The sequence below is a fragment of the Candoia aspera genome, chromosome 5, assembly GCF_035149785.1.
Source record: "Candoia aspera isolate rCanAsp1 chromosome 5, rCanAsp1.hap2, whole genome shotgun sequence".
Lineage (NCBI taxonomy): Eukaryota > Metazoa > Chordata > Lepidosauria > Squamata > Boidae > Candoia > Candoia aspera.
Window position 1 is genome coordinate 104,938,639 of NC_086157.1, and position 18,903 is coordinate 104,957,541.

At 38.1% G+C, this 18,903-nt stretch overlaps 1 protein-coding gene across 1 annotated transcript in view; it reads right to left on the reverse strand.

The window, feature by feature from the left end:
• Positions 1-18,903, reverse strand: part of DLG2 (discs large MAGUK scaffold protein 2) — an 803,998-nt gene that overhangs the window by 276,072 nt on the left and 509,023 nt on the right. The window contains exon 5 of the mRNA XM_063304740.1: positions 4,644-4,694. Within this exon, the coding sequence (XP_063160810.1) occupies positions 4,644-4,694 (51 nt within the window). The remainder of the gene's footprint in view (positions 1-4,643; positions 4,695-18,903) is intronic.

The window sequence follows — 18,903 nt, forward strand, 5'->3', positions numbered from 1 at the left end:
TATCAGCAGACACAGCTTTAGCTAGAATTCCTGGATAATACACACCTGTGTGGCTCTACCAAAAGCTGATGCTTTCCCCCACTTTTCAAGCATAGCTCTTCCAAAGTTGCTGATATCAGTTTTGAAGGGGAAGGAGGTCTGTTTTTGCAACTCAGCCATTTTGCTACCAAACTTTAGGGATCAAACAAGCACACATACAGTACTATGGGGCTATATGCTGACCAGCTATACCACCCAGAGCAATCTGTTCCAACGCCTACCAGTCAAGGCAATCTGTTCCAATGTTTAGTAACCCCAGTAGTTACTCTGGTAGACTTCTAACTGAAGCAACTGCTTTTCAACAGTGCTTATGTTTCCAACAAATGTGGTAGAGGAACAGCATGCAACTTTAGTCATGGCAGTTCTTCACATCCACATCTGATAAATCATTATTAATCAGAGGTGCATCCAATTACTCTCTTCTGATTGTCCATGATGTCCTAATAAATGGGATTATGTCTATTTATATGTTTAACATTCAATCCCAACACTTTTCTGTAGACTTTAGTTAGTCAAGAAGTTCAGAAAAGATAGAAGGAAAAACCTCATATGGAATTAACTGTATTTTGTTTTTGGGGAGGGGAACTATCTAAACACAAAGAAAGCAACTCTGTCCATGATTACTAGCCATAACTGAATAAAATACCCATAGCAATAATTAGGAATGAAAGCTCCTTGTTCAAAATCAGCACAGTTCAAAATACCAGATGGTTGGGATAGGTTATTCACTAACCATGTTTGTAAGTCTTACTGTGACATTTGGTTTCTACCATTGTTGAGAAAATTTAGAATAATCGTTTTTATCCAGCTAGGCAAATCTTATTTTGTAAATGGCCTGGTCCTGTGCATCTTTATTCCAATGGGGCTTATTCATGAGTAAATGCATGTAAGATTTCAGCATACTTTATGTAGGACAGCTTGATGCCAACCAGCTAAATGTACAATACGATAGACCATCTGGCACTAAGGGAGACAATTACTCCATCTCTATTTTTATAGATTCTAATAACTGCAGTTCAGATTATGGGATACTTGAATTTATCTTACATCACATAGCTGATGAAAATTTGAGTGAAATGAACACGAACACATCTCATGTCCCACATCTATAACTGGGAAATAGAGTCTGCCTTTTGCCACCATGTTTCTTGGGTCCCAGGTTGAATGTTATGCTGCCAAGTCATTGCATAAACTATTTTGCAGATGTGGAACCTGTGATGTTTTGGCTTTCTATACCAGCACCTCAGCTAACAATCTCAGAAAATTATCTCAAGTTGTTCATTGACGAACATATAATTTTACCTTCATAGCAAACAAGGCAGAATGCAGAAAGCTGACACACAAGAAGGAGAAGAAATAGCTTGTGCAACAGATGGATGAAGAAAAACAGAAAGGATAATCCATTTCATCCAAATGATAAAATACAACTTTGCTAACCTAAATTTATATGACTAGATAGGAGCAGAAATAGGGACAGTGCAGGGAATAGAAGATTGGACCATATCATTGTGCATTTATGTCTGTTACATTTTACAGAAATCTTCACTGTTTCAAAGGTTATGCAAGATTAACTATTCCTGAACAGGTATATTTAGAGATGACAGAAATTTGTTCAATTTGGATTATAATGCAGATTTGCCCATTGAACTTCCTGAATCAACACCAACCCCCCCCTCTTCTATTCTGAAATCCACCTATTCCTATGAATTGAACAAAAAATGCACACAAAACTGTTTATATTATGGAAAATATGCAGAAATGACACAGATTAAGGAAAATAATTTTCAAAAAATGTTTACATTAGGAAAAGGGAATACAAAAAATTGTAAGAGTTTTTGTCCAGATGATTTTTTTTAAAGCAAGCTGATATCATCACAACGGAACAGACATATAATAGAAAGTGTACTGAAACAAGCTTGATACATTCTGCCGAGAATCCCTATTGATCTCACGCGTGTTTGCATTTGTGTTGACATTTCCTGGGCTTAATTCCTAGGGTTAACATAATTATAGGAAAAAACTGGATAATGCATAAGGATTGCAAAGCTTCCTGAAGTTCAGGTACATGCTTGACCTCCTTCTATCACTTAGATGGATAGATACCAGGGATACAAATTCTTAAGTGATGACCCCAAGATTATGGAATTTCTTCCTCAGAAGAAGTCCTTCTGGATTTTTCTAATTTTTTTTTCCAGGAAAGAGGTTTCCAGCAACTTTTTGAATATATCTCTAAATATTCTTGTAATGGAATGTGAGGGCGACCTTGTGGAACAGAGGGGAGAGATGCTGCCTAGGGAACGATCAGATAAAAGGAAAGGGAGTCTGAGAGAGGGTAACCATCTAAAGAAGAAACTTAGGAAAGACCCACCCTGACTACTCGAGTGATAAATAGAGAGGGCGGGAGATTTGTACTTTCAGACTTGCAAGATTCGGTTAATGTAGCCTTACAATAAAGTAGGATTAGCTCATCTGGTCGTGTTTCCTGTCTGGTTTACCTGGAAGGGCTGACAAGTCTAGATAGAGGATTGATTGATTGATTCGTTCATTCATTCATGGACATAAAAAGAGAGGCTTAGAATCCCAGTTCCAGGAGAAACCAAGGAGACATGGGTCTGTAGGAATCCTGCTCTCTAATGGTCCCCATGCTATGGAACACTTTCTCCCTAGAGGTATATATGGCACCCTCCGTATGAGAGTTCATTGCCCCATAAGGCAATGAAGAGGATACATTCTGAATGAGCACTTGGGAGTTGACTGATCTGTGTGGTTTTGATCAGGCAGCCATACAGTATTTCTTTCCACCATGGCATGTCAGCTATGGTTAAGATTTTGCTGGAAGGCTGGAATCATGGTGACAAATTAGCCTGTCCAATTGCGAAACAAAGGCTGGCGACCAACACGCATACTTCTGCCAGTGCAGAGGTGTCCAAAAAGACATAATTATATTTTCTAGCATTAGCAGACAAATCAGTTTGTGTCTGCTTGTAATATGCCTCTCCTGAATTGCAGATGGCTTCATGTGAAGCCCAGGGATTTTCTAGAAGCAGACACAGGGTTGTCCCCAGGTGTGGTAGGGCAGTAAGAGTGTGCTTTGTAGCACATTTCACATAATGGTCAATTAGACTTTTTAAAAAACAAACAAAACCTCCACCCGCTTCCTTTGGCAATAGACATCATTGAATTTTTACTGCCAGTGATTCACAGAGCTGCTTACCAGGCCACCAAACTACGCAAGTGATATTTTTGGGTTTTTCAGCTATGGCTTTTGCTAAGAAATGGAAGGTGCTAAGCAAACACTCATTATATACCATCTGAAATTTAACACAAGGGATAATCCATTATCTATGCCAGGTCAAGCTGCAGTGATGCACACCAATCATATAGACTGTGAGTTCTAGTCCTGCCATAGGCATGAAAGCCGGCTGGGTGACCTTGGGCCAGTCCCTCTCTCTCAGCCCAACCCACCTCACAACCTGGCTGGGTTGTTGTTGTGGGGAAAATAGGAGGAGGAAGGAGCATTAGGTATGTTCGCCACCTTGAGTTATTTATAAAAATAATAAAGGCGGGATAATAAATAAAAAAAACTAAAAAATATATAGGTCTTCATTCAGTATCAACAAATAACTTGATGCATCTATTCAAAACAATGTGGCATTCCAAAATATTAACTTGGAAGGCTTGTGCACTGTTCAATGACCTTTTGATACTCTAATTAAGGAGTGATGATTAAAAATGCCCCAATAACTCAGGGTCAGATGTGTCCTTTGCTGTTTCCCATTATTCTTTGTGACGATCTGGCCAATCTTCCCTAAACCTTTTAAATGTGATGGGAATATAGCTCTGTGGTAGCCCAAATACAGCTACTCTAGAGCAGCCTTTATCAACCTTTTGACCCTGGAGGAACCCTTGAAATATTTTTCAGGCCTCGGGGAACCCCTGCACATTCAGGCTCAAATATAGGCCAGAAATTACAAAATCATTATATTTGTTTCATGGGTAGGCCTGTATATATGCATTAACAGTGTTCTTAAACTAAAAATAAAGAATGAAACTTGCCTCTTTAATGTGAAGTTGCCTGAATTTGAAACAAGTTTTAAAATAAATCATGATCTCCCAGGGAACCTCTAGTGACCTCTTGTGGAACCCAAGGGCTCCACAGAACCCTGGCTGAGAAACCTTGTGATAGAAGGATCCATAAAAATATCCTATTAATTCAGCATTCAGTTTAAGAGCGTTGGGAGAATGTAGCCAGTATGCACATCCTATATATGCCTATGTATGGAACTTTAGTTAAAATAAAATGCAGAAATATTGCACTGTAATACAGAGAACAGTTGATGAATTTCTAACCACCATGCTTAACAGTGTCAACATTTTAAAGTAAAAAGGCAAGCATCTTTATAAAGGAAAAAGCTCCCTTGCAGCCCACCATGTATTTTTGAGATTCCAAACCTATAATAAATCTGCGTTGATGGGCTTTTGTCACAGTTAAATAATATGAATTCCACTCAGACTACTTAAATGGAAAATGAAGGCTGCCATCTAACAAGTGTTTTATTTGTATTTCTAAGTATGCCTCTACAGAGTGAAAATAATTAACTTACCCTTTCCAATGTAATTTCTTCAAATTCATATTCAATCTCTGTTCCATTGACCTAGAAAGTGATACAAAGAAGTCTATTAATACATGTTTTGTGGAGAGTTAGTGTTCTTTCAAGTGTGATTAAACAGTGTTATCATGTTTTTTTTTCTAAATATCAGTAACACTTTCTCACTCAGAATCAAGGAAACATTCCACCCAGGGAAGAGCTGAACTGCATTATGCTACAGACAAAAGCACTCCATGAGAATTGTTCTGTCAAAAACTTGTAGCATTTTATTCATCTGGCACACAACAAAAACTGAAGAAGATGGTGCAGTGTTGACTCTTTGGAAGTTAAAATAGATAATCTATACATGAGTCATGCTGGCAGGATTAAGTGATTGAAGCCCTGCAATCTACTAGCAAGCCGGCATGAAGTTTGGCAACACTGGAACTTCTCCCTGTTCAGTGCCTCGGTGTTCTGCATGGTTTTCTGCACCTCAAACAGGCCCCACCTCCACGGTCCTTTTTCTAAGCTGAAGCGTTCTCAAAATCTAGCTTTTTTTCATAAGGAAGATGAGCAAGTCCCCCATCATTTTAGCCGCCCTCTTCTATGCTTTCTCCAACCCTACTACATTCCTTTTCAAGGCAGCCTTCACTTTATACAGGATTCCAGATGCACATCTACTATAGATTTGGACAAGGGTATCACAGTGTTGACAGTTCTATGTTCAATTACTTTCCTAATAAAAGGAAGTGTTTGGATGAGGGACTACTAGGAATTCACAAGGCTGTAGGCTAGACAAAGAAATTTTAAAAATTCTGTTGTTGTAATTCATGAAGTCACTAGTAGTTGATCTTGACTGAAAAATAAAGGCTTTACTTTTTTTCAAAAAAATGATTGATTGATTGATTGATTGATTCATTCATTCATTCTGTGCTATGAAGCTGGGGTTGACTCTTAGAATCCACACAGATTTTCTCCAGGGTGATACTTTTTTCACTTAACCACAAAAGGCAGAAACAATTTTGTTTTTACCTAACAAATGTCGCTGGACAAATTTCATATTTTTTTCTATTCCACCAAGTTCTACACAAGTTAAACCTAGAACGTTTATTTAGTGCTTTGTCCCTCTTTAGCTGTTGTTCATTCACTCACATTTTAATCAGCATTTTGGGGCTTGACCCAGGTTTCAACCATCTGGTGAAAAGACTCATTTTATACTCGGAACAGTACAGAAAAATCTGTGACCAGCTCAGATAGTGAACAAAGCTTCTATAACATAGGAACAGATAAGAGACCATTTTCTTCTAAATATCAAAGCTTTACATTCTCAAAATATCCTGTCCATGCCTAAAATACTGTGCCATGTTCCCATAACACCTAGGAAATAGGATCCCTAGGAATGCTCAAATGTATTTTTTGGGAGAGTGAGGCAAAAGAACATGAATCCCTATTATAATACTTTAGTAGAAGCTTTAGATTATGTATTTAGTGTCCTCCTCTTGAAATAACTCCATCTTGCCAACTCTGTTCCATAATGCTTCTCTTTGCCTCACCAATACAGCCAGCTTTCCTTTGTGTTAAAAGCAGTCCTCAAGAGTTCCATGAAAGCAGTGGTCAGTGTCTTCCTGCCCCCTTGCATAATGTCAGAATTATGAAAATAAGGGCTTATATAACCCATGGACTGCCTGTACTGTATTATTAATGCAAGAAAACTGAGCAACAGAAAAAGCATTTTCAGAGTAAGCTATTCTTTTGGATCATCCTTCCCCAGTGGCATATTATGATTATTTATAAACTTGCTGTTGAGTTGCCATAAGATGCAGTAGTGAATATGAGAAAGATGATATTGGCTAGGTGGCTGGGAGACAGAATCAAAGAAGTTGGAATAGGCAGTTAGGAACTAGGATCCCTGGGAATGCTCAAATCTATTTTTTGGGAGAGTGGGGCAAAAGAGCTGTATTAAAATCTGCTCTGGTGAACAATATAACCCAGACAATGGTCTTGTAGTAGAGACAGAGATCTGGTACCCTCTGGATGTTTTGGAGTTCAATTCCCATGAGCCCCAGCCAATGGCTAAGGATTGTGGTTTTGTACTCTAGAACATTCAGGTTGCCTGTCTTAAATCTTAAAATTATGAGTGAGCAATAATTTGTAAGCCACACTATCATCACTGTGATATCATCATGCAAATACCACAATTCATACTTGCATCCTAACATCTGACACAATTATTAAGTCATGACATTTGTGTGATGATGTCATCACTCACATTTCATCATTTGCCTCTCTTTGCTCTGGGATGCTCACATCCTAGTTCTACCAGCTAGGATTGTGCAAGCCTAATATTTTTCTTCCATTACAGCTTCTCCTTTGCCTTATAGCAGAGGCATCCTTTCAGAAAGAATGTTGCTCAGAAAAAAGACCTGTCCTCTCTTATTCTAGAGATAGAAAGTAATGGAATAATGGATTTAAGTTACAGAAAAGCATATTTCAATAGAAAGGTAGGAAAAATAGTAACAGCAGCTCAACACTGGAAATGATTTAGCTAGGAAGGAAAAAGATTCTCCATTACAGGTTGTATTCAGATGGAAGCAGGATAAGCTATCTGTTGAGGATGATTTAATTTGGTTTTCTTCTCTGAACAGCAGACTAGATGTGATGACATAAATGGATCCTTCCAACTAAGTGACCATTTGTTTCATGAAACAGTTTATGACAATGAGTACTCAAGTGTTGTTAGATTTCTACCCCTCACCCCTTCTTCTAGAAGCTCAAGGTGGCTTCCATGGGGATAATTTTATCCCCATAAAAGAACCCTATGAGGTGGCATGGTCAAAGAAAAACTAGCTGTCCCAGAGTCAACCTGTGAGTTTTCATCTAGATAACTTTATAATGTAGACAACAAGAAAGGCAGAATATTTTCATTGTACCATTCACAAGCAAACATGTTAAAGTACTCTTAGTTTCATTGAAGAAAAGAAGATAAGCTTAACTGTTTGTAGTTAATTTTTATTTGGAAATATTAGGAAGCCCACATAATATTCAGAGTAGCCATATTTCCTAAAATATTGTGGTGTTATTGAACTAATAACACATGGAATATAATAAATATTTTCAATATCTGAACTTTTTATTGTTTCTTCCAGAGTTACTGAGAACTGTGGCTTAACCTAACCCCTTGTCTGTTAATGCTGGGAAGATTCAACTGAGAACATTTCAAGCAATAGCTCACACTCTTGACTACAACATTATTGTTTATACTATGTGTAAAGGGTTGTATGGTCATGCTGAAAGAATGAATGAGGATTGAATTGGGAAGCTAATGTATGATGGAAAAGTGAATGGGTTGAATGGAAGAGGAAGACTGAGAAAAGCAGTGCTGGATGGGGTTTGTTGGGATCCTTAAAGAGAGATGAGAAGCTTAAAGAACAAAAGGCAATGTAATATGTAATTTAACATATAGATGCAGTGGAAGCAAATATGGTTTGCAAAGATAGAAAAATATGGCAAGTAGAGTGAAAGTTTGAAATGTAAATTTGATTTAGCTGGATTTTTTCCCCTCTATTCTCTCCTGTCTTTAATTTCCTTTGCTTATTACCTCTTACTCTTTTCCTACACTTTGCATAATGTTGTTTTCCCTGAAAGTGAATACTGTAGTATGAATTTTGTTGTTTATTCGTTTAGTCGCTTCCGACTCTTCGTGACTTCATGGACCAGCCCACGCCAGAGCTTCCTGTCGGTCGACAACACCCCCAGCTCCCCCAGGGACGAGTCCGTCACCTCTAGAATATCATCCATCCATCTTGCCCTTGGTTGGCCCCTCTTCCTTTTGCCCTCCACTCTCCCTAGCATCAGCATCTTCTCCAGGGTGTCCTGTCTTCTCATTATGTGGCCAAAGTATTTCAGTTTTGCCTTTAATAGCATTCCCTCAAGTGAGCAGTCTGGCTTTATTTCCTGGAGGATGGACTGGTTTGATCTTCTTGCAGTCCAAGGCACTCTCAGAATTTTCCTCCAACACCACAGTTCAAAAGCATCGATCTTCCTTCTCTCAGCCTTCCTTATGGTCCAGCTCTCGCAGCCATATGTTACTACGGGGAACACCATTGCTTTAACTATGTGGACCTTTGTTGTCAGTGTGATGTCTCTGCTCTGAACTATTTTATCGAGATTTGTCATTGCTCTTCTCCCAAGGATTAAGCGTCTTCTGATTTCCTGACTGCAGTCAGCATCTGCACTAATCTTCACACCTAGAAATACAAAGTCTTTCACTGCTTCTACATTTTCTCCCTCTATTTGCCAGTTATCAACCAAGCTGGTTGCCATAATCTTGGTTTTTTTGAGGTTTAGCTGCAAGCCAGCTTTTGCACTTTCTTCTTTCACTTTCATCATAAGGCTCCTCAGTTCCTCTTCACTTTCAGCCATCAAAGTGGTATCATCTGCATATCTGAGATTGTTAATGTTTCTTCCAGCGATTTTAACTCCAGCCTTGGATTCCTCAAGCCCAGCATGTCACATGATGTGTTCTGCGTACAAGTTGAATAGGTAGGGCGAGAGTATACAGCCCTGCCGTACTCCTTTCCCAATCTTAAACAAGTCCTATGTATGAATCTGTATGGATACATTTAAGTAGTCCCCCCGCCGCCGCCTCCTGACTTTGCAACATTGCTAATCTCTTCCTTTCCCATCATCCCATCACTGGGGAGTTATATATAATAACCTTCATGTGAAATCTGGCCTCTCCAAAGCCAATTACCTTTTCTGTAATAAGAAATAAGAACCACCTAATTGATTTACCAGGATTCAATAATGCCATAATCACTTCTGTACTGTTTGGTGGGTTTACTGGACACCTTCATAAATGTTTGACTCAGTCTGCATTCCATTTGGTTTTCCATTTTCTGACTTCAGGGAATTCTCACATATAACTACACCTTCCATACAGAACATGCAGTGTCCTATGCAATATGTTTACTTTGGAGCACTGGGTATAACTCTTCTGTTGTCAGTAGTTTTATTTTTCAGTTGACTGGATTATTTACATCTTCCTACTCAGGTTCTACTCAATGTCATTGTCCTAGTCCAGATACCATCTCTTAGTTTGTGACTTCTTCCTTCCCTTCTCTCACAATACATGCAGAAGCTTTCTGAACCTTATGTTACAGGTATGATCTCCCAGCAGGGTGCAGTTTATTGTCTACAGTTGTGAGGAGAGGACAACCTCTTTTACAATGCCTGAATAGGGCTTCTGTGAGTTCCATGTAGGAGTAGGTGTATGTGAGAAAGAGAAGACAAGGCAAGGTGAGACTATAAATCTAGTGTAATTACCATGTGCACACTCCTACCATGAACCGCTTTGCGATCACGGCTGAAGTACAGCAAACTCACATACCTTTCTAAAGATAAAAGAAACCTTCGAATGCAAGCACCTGCACAGTGATGCTGTCTTGCTTGTTATGGCACTAAACTCATCCAAGTCACATTTGAAGCAGAAGGTAGGGTTATAGGTCAGCTGTTCCAAGCATGTTTCTTACATTAAAGGGTACAAATTAGATCTGAACGCTTTTGGGATAGAAGTACAATTGTAACTCTTATTTGTATGATAAATATACACTCTGCAAGTATTCTGGGTTGAAAATGGCAGGTAAATCTTTGGTTTGGAAATCATGAGCAATCAGGAATGTCAATACACTTGATCAGTTTACTGCCAATCGAGTTTTGTAAATATTTGGCATTACTAGAAGAGGAATTTGGATTGCCTAAAAATGAAATGGCAGTATACTCAATTAAAATATCTCTTGATTTCACTATTTGGTCCTTCTACAACTCATGCATCACTCTCTGTAATGGCCTATGTTTTAGATTTTCTAAATCTACAGTATTTAAAAATAAATGAATAAATAAATAATGAGAGAGTATCACTAAGATGGATAGTTATTTGCTAGTACCCTGAATAATGAGTTGAAATATCCCATATTAATAAATCAATGACTAAGGGTCTAAAATCCTATTAAGATTCTTTTTCTTGACTAGATTTCCCCAGAGAATGTTTTAAAATGCACAAGAGGACCCTTACTCATGTTATAGGGGCTTGTCCTACTATTATTGGTTTGGTTTGAGATCCATAAGTTGGTTAATAAGATGTTAGAGGAACAATATGATTTAAAGACATCTATGCAGTTTTGAATTGTACACTAAAAACTTGGAACTTATCCTTTTAAGAGGAATTAAAGATTTGTTGAGCATAGTGGACAGAAAAAAAGAAGAAGATCAGAACTAGAAAAACATTGGGACCCCAGATTTACAATGCTGGATCACCAGTATCTGTTTTCTGTTTATGATCTACTTCACTATTGATATAATGAAAAGATTAATATAATTTTGGATGATCAGGCTTTAAATACGCATTTAGACCTGAGCTGAATGAGTTATTATTTTACCTTTTGGGTTGCTTCTTTTTTGTTTCTGTGTTTCCTTTTCTCTTTTTGTATTTAAAAGCATTTTTAAAAAAAAAAATCCCAAGCAGATCTGGAATGTGCTGTCATTTTCTTGCCATAGTTCCACACATACCTCTTTTGAAATAGCAGATTGTAATCTGAGCAACCTGTAAAATGTTTTATTGGGGCAGGCAGCCTTTTCAGATCCAAAAGCTTCATTCAGTTTTTTTGTGGGATTGAGTGGGCTCACCATGTTACACATGATCTGACTCCTTTAGAGCTCACAAAACAGATTTGGTATGCTCTCTATCTCAAAATGACAGGAAACTATGCTGTTGGTTTTCAGCAATGATGATCAGATCTGGCTTTGCAGGCCAGAAAAAAGGAAGGCTTGTGACCATATTGTTCAGTGCATGATATGAACAATGATGGAACCGTGTTTGTTTTTGCACAGAGGCAAGTCTGCCCTTCTGTCAGAAGACTGCAGAGTTTAAAGGCTTAAGTACCAAGACATAAACAGTTTTATGGACATTAATTTGCTGATATCTGCTAGACTATATTAGCACAGTCAAACAAATAGGTCCATTTCAGTCTTGGTTTTCCATTCTGAACAGCCTGTATAAAGCAGGACAATTACCTTGCAGTGCTTGTCTAGGATTACTTTAACCTTCCAATCAAGTCAATCTTTTGGAGAAAATTATTCAGATCAAGTATTCACGAGGCAAAGTTAATTTGCATTATCCATGGAGAGGTTTTGCTTCTCTAGTGCATTGGGAATATGGACATGCCTTGTTTGATTGAGTGCCAATTATAAACTAAGCCAGAGGCCAGGTGTTCCTCATTAAGCTCATGGTCCTTGGTCAGTGAATCCCTCAATTATGTAAATTATGGTATGAAAGAAAAGCATGTTGGTGTCACCCAGGTTTTATGGGTATATTCAATACCCATCCTGCTATTCCCTATCTTGAAAAGCAGTGGTATGCAAAGCCCAGGAAAAGAGCAATAAGTCATAACCAAAAGAAATCAAAAGCAGGAATAAGAGAAAAAGAAAAATTAAATCTCATTTACGCCAACATTGTTCCCTAAATTTCTCCATACCATTTCATCTTTGCAAACACTCCTAAATAATCTCCCCCACACACACCACTTTTATTTTTTTCTTTAAATTTCTCATCTCTTTCTTTTGAGGATGTTATAAAATCCATCCCTCTATGACACTTGGTCTTCTCCTTCCTTTCAGGCTGGTCACATCGCTTTTGATTTCAGCCTGCATTTATTCAGCACCTTTTCATTCTTGATCCTCTTTCTTTTCATTTTATTACCTACACTTCTTAAGGATCCCATTTCCACTGACACAACTATCAGCTCTTCAAGGTAGTCCGGGTGAAGAACAGACCCACAAGTTTGATTGGAGCTGTAGTTGATGGATATTTATATGATTGTAACATGGTGATTATATTTGTATTAACTCATAAAACCATAATGAGCTTCCTTGGGGTCATGAAGCTGAAGTGTAGGATATACTTGTTGATACTTGGATTTAAAAAAAACAACATCAAAGTCACTAATAGCTGTAATGATTGTAAAGCCATGTAATGATGGAATTTTTACTTTAAGAGAAATGGAATCATCACTTACAGTAGACATCAAGAAAGCATGCTGGCTAAGGAATTCTGGGAGTTGAAATCCACACATCTTAAAGTTGCTAAGTTTGAAAAACACTGATTTAGATTCATACAATCATATAATGGTGGAGTTGGAAGGGACAAAAAAGGGTCATCTAGTCTACATCTCTGCAATGTGCAGGAAACCCAGTTTAGCCATCCTGGAAACATGGCTGATCAACTATTTCCTAAAATCCTCACAACCATACAATTTCTATCCCCGTCACACAGGACTCGGCTATTCAACTTTTGAAAGTATCTATTCCTTGATGGCTTTTTTCCCCTGTCTTTTTCACGAAGAGGGGACAAAGTTCAAAGCAACATCATGGTACAGTGGAATAAAAGAGAGTTGTACAGGTAGTCCTTGACTTACAACCACAATTTGGACCAGAACTTCCATTGCTAAGCGAGGCAGTTGTTAAGTGAGTCACGCCCAGTTTTATTACATCTTTTGCTGTGACCATTAAATGAATCATGTGGTTGTTAAGAGAATCATGTAGTTGTTAAGTGAATCTGGCTTCCCCCATTGACTTTGCTGTCGAAAGCCCGCTGGGAAGGTCACAGATGGCGATCACATGACCCTGGGACACTGCAACTGTCATAAATACATGCTGGTTGCCAAGCACCTGAATTTTGATCACATGACCACAGGGACGCTGCAACGGTCATAAGTGTGAGGACTGGTCACAAGTCACTTTTTTCAGTGTTGTCATAACTACAAACATTCGCTAAATGAATGGTCATATGTCCAGGACTATGAATGAATGGTCATACGTCGAGTAATTATTTTGTGTGCAGGGTAGCTGAGAGGCATTTATTAGATCTCCCTTTTATTTAGTCTATTAGCAAGTGCTGATAGAAAAGAAGTGAGTAGTATGTAGTCTATTATGAGGAATGAATGTTTATTGAACGAAGCAAAACTGCCTGTCTATGAGAGTGCTTCCGAGTAAAATAAAGATAAAAGTGGAACGCCATGAGAATGTGATACTTAGGAAGTGCCAAAACAAGAAGAAAGTGGTTCAAAAATAAAGGGATGTTAAATGAATGTGGCCTGAACACAAAAATGAATGATTAGTAGAAAAGAAGTGCTTTGAGATGGTTTGGTCATAGAGATAGAATGAGGAGGACTGAATCAAAAATAAATATTTGAAAGAAAAGTTAATAGGTGAAAAGGAAGGAGAAGAAGATGAAAGTAGTGGTCAGATGGAGCTGGTAAGTTCCTGAAACAGAAGGAGGTGAGCCGTTTAAAGAAGAGAAGTCAATGCACAAAGCCGCGTAGACATGCTGGGGAAAAGGATACTTTGGAAGGACGGAAAGGCATGGACAGATATTGCAAATGGTATTGGCAGGGGGGGCTGCAAAGGAGGGGTCCAGCATGTCAAGATGGCTGCCACAACCATGAGTTGGAAGTCTACACTTTTTTACTTCAATTGCATGGCTCTGGCTCCCATCTTGACATTTTCTGTAGATACCCCAAGTATTTGTGTAAACTAGATTTACTATCCTGCTAAAATAACTAATTGGACTTTAAAATTATTTCTACAGTCCCCTTATAAAGTGAATCATCACCACCACCATCATCATCCACATCATAGACTTCCTCTCCCTTGACAAACCCAGGTCCTTAGCCATTTGCCAAATAAAGGAAAAGCACATTTTCATTGCTATCTTTAATTAAATCCTTAATCTTGGCAGTTTTGATTTTTTGTTTCCACAATAACAGATGCTTGAGGCAGGTATAAAATACCATCCGGAATAAATTAAGAAAAACAAATATCCAAGTATAAACAGAGAGTTTTGATCAGCAGAGCCTATTAAGAATATTCTATCAAATCACTGCAACTTAATTAAGTTAATTTCTATTGATTCATATGAAGAATATAACTGGATAATGAGGAATGAATCTGAAAGCTCCTTTAAATTGGCCTATGGCAAGTTTCTCACCCATCCTGAACAGGAATAAATCAGACAGGTTAGCAAATAAACAAAAGTTTATTTTGGAATGACTGGAATTTATTTATTTCTAACGTTTCTTCACCGCCCATCTCACCAAGTGACTCTGGGAGGTTTACAATTCAATTAAAATAACAAGAGATTGAAATCATAAAAACAAGTGCATGAATTGAGTTGTAAATGGGAAAAAAGGATATTGCATTTCATTAATTAAGAATATTCTATCAAATCACTGTAACTTAATTAAGTCAATTTCTATTTATTCATATGTATGTTCAGAAAACATTCTTTGTTTTCTTTAACTGGAATGTGGGCAAGGGCCTTAATAGTGGAAACTTCCGAGATTTCTGTCTTGAACAGACAAAGCCTACACCTGCTGGGAATTTTAAGAGTTGAACTTCAGTGTATCAGGAAACCTGCAAAATAGTAGCTTCTAAGAAAATAGTGACAACAAGTTGCTTGCTGTCAGGAGGTAGGCCATTAATGTAGGAAAAAAGCAATCTTAGAATGAGCAGAATTGATCTGAAAACGGAAAAAAGAGACCATGTTTTTTTAATTGATTATTTTAATTAGAGTGCGAAAGAGGATCTTCTTGCTGAAAACTCCCTTTTAACTACTTCTTACCAAGGAAGACAGTTTAAATTAGTTTTGTTATTTTCTGTGCGCAGCAAAACACATTTCTATCTTGGGTCCATCAATGACTTTAACTCTGTGCAATCATTGAGGTTTTACATCAGGTTGGATTTTTAACAGATCTGCCTTTCATTGTTGTTTTTTAATCTGCTTTTTATAGTATACTTGTATCAAATATTGCCTTTTTATTCCAAAGCACAAATGAGTCTCTATACTCCAGGACAGCACAGAGCCCATGAAATCTTGAGTCAAAATTGTTGAAAATCAGTGGCAGACTTTCCCTCTATTTTGAGACATGAAGCACAAGGAGAAATATAATGTATGATCTGAAACAGGCGAAGGAAGGAAGGAAGGAAGGAAGGAAGGAAGGAAGGAAGGAAGGAAGGAAGGAAGGAAGGAAGGAAGGAAGGAAGGAAGGAAGGAAAGTTTTTTCCCAATCCCATCCATATGTGACATGTTCCCCTGTTCTTTGCAAATTTGCTGTTATTCTTTTGTACTATTTTCTCATTTTAACATGCCATCTTTTTTATTTTAAACCTTTTACTTTATGAAGGGATTGTAAACTGCTCAGAGTCCCGTTGGATTGAAGCAGCATATAAACCAAGGGAAATATATGAATAAATAAATAAATGACTTCTTCAATCTCTAACTCCCCAGATGTTGCTGAATTATAACATGCAGCATTCCTGTGAATGTGAGGGGCACTGAGGGTTGTACATAAGCAATATCTGGAATGGCCCAGATTGCCTATCCTCTGCGTTAGAGTATCTGTGCCCTCAGAAGACTTAGGTTTTCTTTTCTTTTCTTCTTCCATGTTCAGTTTTCTTTATTGCGGTGGCTCATGTTGAAAATGATGCTTCAAGTCATTCAATTGCCTGCAGCGGACATGCTTAAGCAGTCTTGAAAGTATGTGCTCCAGGGAGAGGAGAAAAGAAATTCACTCTCCAGTAAAATAAGTCCTATGATGTTGGAAATATCGTGGAGATGTTAGAATTAATGGATTTTGATCCTGAACCCTTTGTAGTCTTCTCCTGATACTACTACCAGCAAAAGAGAATTGAACAGTGAGCCACCTTTAACTCTGGGATATACGACTGCCTTCCATAAAATTAAACTCTATTTACGTTTTGTGGTATTCAGTGTAGCATTGATGGGAATGAGGCAAGAGGCACTGCAGACCATTAGTTCAACAACAGCAACAAATCGTCCACTTATAAGAGAAAGTCTGGACAATGGGTTTCAATACCTAAAAGCCATATTGTAGGAACACATGGTGCCTCAGCTCAGCTGAGGGTTGAATACAACAGATCCAATCAAATTTGTGATGAAAGGCCACTAGGAGAAAGGTCTTCTCAGTGGATGCCCCAGAGCGGTAAAATGCTTTCCCGGGACGGGCTCACTAGCATCTACTTCAATGTCTTTCTTTCAACAAGTAGTGACACCTTCTTGGGCCTCTCAATCTGGTTCAGCTTGATCTTTGTCATTTGTTTACACTAGTGCTGTTAGAGCTATAGAATCGTAGAAACGGAAGAGGATATCTAGGTCATCTCTGCTTGGTGCAGACATCCAAATTCAAGTACCCCAGACAGATGCTTCTCTGGCTCTTCCTTGAACACATCTGAGAAAGGAAACCTACCACTGGTCTGGGTAGGTCATCCCACTGTCAACTGCTCCTACTATTACGAAGTGATTAGGGATCTACTTTTGTATAACTTAAACCATTATTCCACATTCCATGCTCTGGAATGAGAGAAAGTAAGACTTGACTTCCTTCTTTTTAACATCCTTCCAGGTATTTGAGGAGTGCTATTATACCCCTTTCTAAGCCATTTCTTCCTAAGGCTAAACATTCTCAGCACCTTCAATCTCTCTTCCTGAGGACCCTCTTAATCCTTGTTGCAATTCTCTGAACCTGTTCCAGTTTCTCTGAAACCTTTCTTAAACTGTAGTGCCCAGAACTGGATACAATACTCAAGATGAGACTTAGCCAGCACAGAATGAATGAATGAATGAATGAATGAATGAATCAATCAATCAATCAATCAATTACTTTTCATTGTTCTTTTTATTTTGAACATATTTACAGAAGCCCCTTTTCTGGCTATTCTATTCTTAGCATCCTTTGCCTATCTTGGCTCATTCCAGGCTGTAGCATATCAAACAGAATAAATTAAAAGGCTGTATATAAAAATAGAATAAAAGAAACAAATTAAATAAGAAAAAGAATTAAAATGCAAATCATATTTCTGTATCACCCCTACAGTTTACCCCAATCAGACTCACATATGCAGATCTCAGCTGAACTGTTTTGTTCAAATAAAGGGCCGTATTATATGTAATTTTTGAATTCTGACTGCATATGAAATATGTTGTTTTAATATAAGGATCCCAATAGGTCATTTGTCTAATGTGCGGTCCTAGATACCAATCTCTTACTTACACAATTGACATTCAAATAATATGTGTGTTATGTCTTCTATCTCTGGAGCTCTGCAAATACAGGTATGTTCATTGTAAGGGACTTGTTTAAATCTTCCATATTTAACAGTTGTATCCAGCTGCTCAAATCTTGCTTGAGTAAATACTGCCCTAAGATGTGTAGGCATCTCTGTGTTTAAATACTTAGCAGTTTACCTCTTAAATGTATCCTTTATTCTTTTGAAAACTTCATTAATCTGTTTGTTAGCCACATTGGCTGGTTGTGTTGTCCACCTGTCTTCCCACTGAAAGAAGTCTACTTCACTGGAAATTTGCCCCTATTTTGAACTGCCTTTCCCAGTAGCTTCACTACCATGCAAGGAATCTGACTGATCGGTGCTCTGATTTTATTAAAACCTGCTCTCTTGAAGTCCACTGGAAGTATTTAACTAGATTCAGATTCCATTTCTCTTAAAATAAACATTCCATCATTACATGATTTTGCAATCATTGCAGCTATCAGTGACTTTGATTTTTCTTAAAATCCAAGTATCAACAAGTATATCCTACACTTCAGCTTCGTGACTCCAAGGAGGCTCATTATGGTTTTATAAAAATTAATGCAAATATAATACACGTAATACATTTTGTGCAATAAAGCCACAATAATATGGCAACAGAAGTAGAAAAAATATTAAATATATGTTAGGCACAAGAGAGTATGCACCTTCTACTCAACATGCCTTGCAACAACACTTTTAAGTGGAATTATTTGAGTGGTATATATTATACAGCTGTATCAAAACTCTTTTTGTATGTTGTTTATTCGTTTAGTCGCTTCCGACTCTTCGTGACTTCATGGGCCAGCCCACGCCAGAGCTTCCTGTCAGTCGTCAACACCCCCAGCTCCCCCAGGGACGAATCCGTCACCTCTAGAATATCATCTATCCACCTTGCCCTTGGTCGGCCCCTCTTCCTTTTGCCCTCCACTCTCCCTAGCATCAGCATCTTCTCCAGGGTGTCCTGTCTTCTCATTATGTGGCCAAAGTATTTCAGTTTTGCCTTTAATAGCATTCCCTCAAGTGAGCAGTCTGGCTTGATTTCCTGGAGGATGGATTGGTTTGATCTTCTTGCAGTCCAAGGCACTCTCAGAATTTTCCTCCAACACCACAG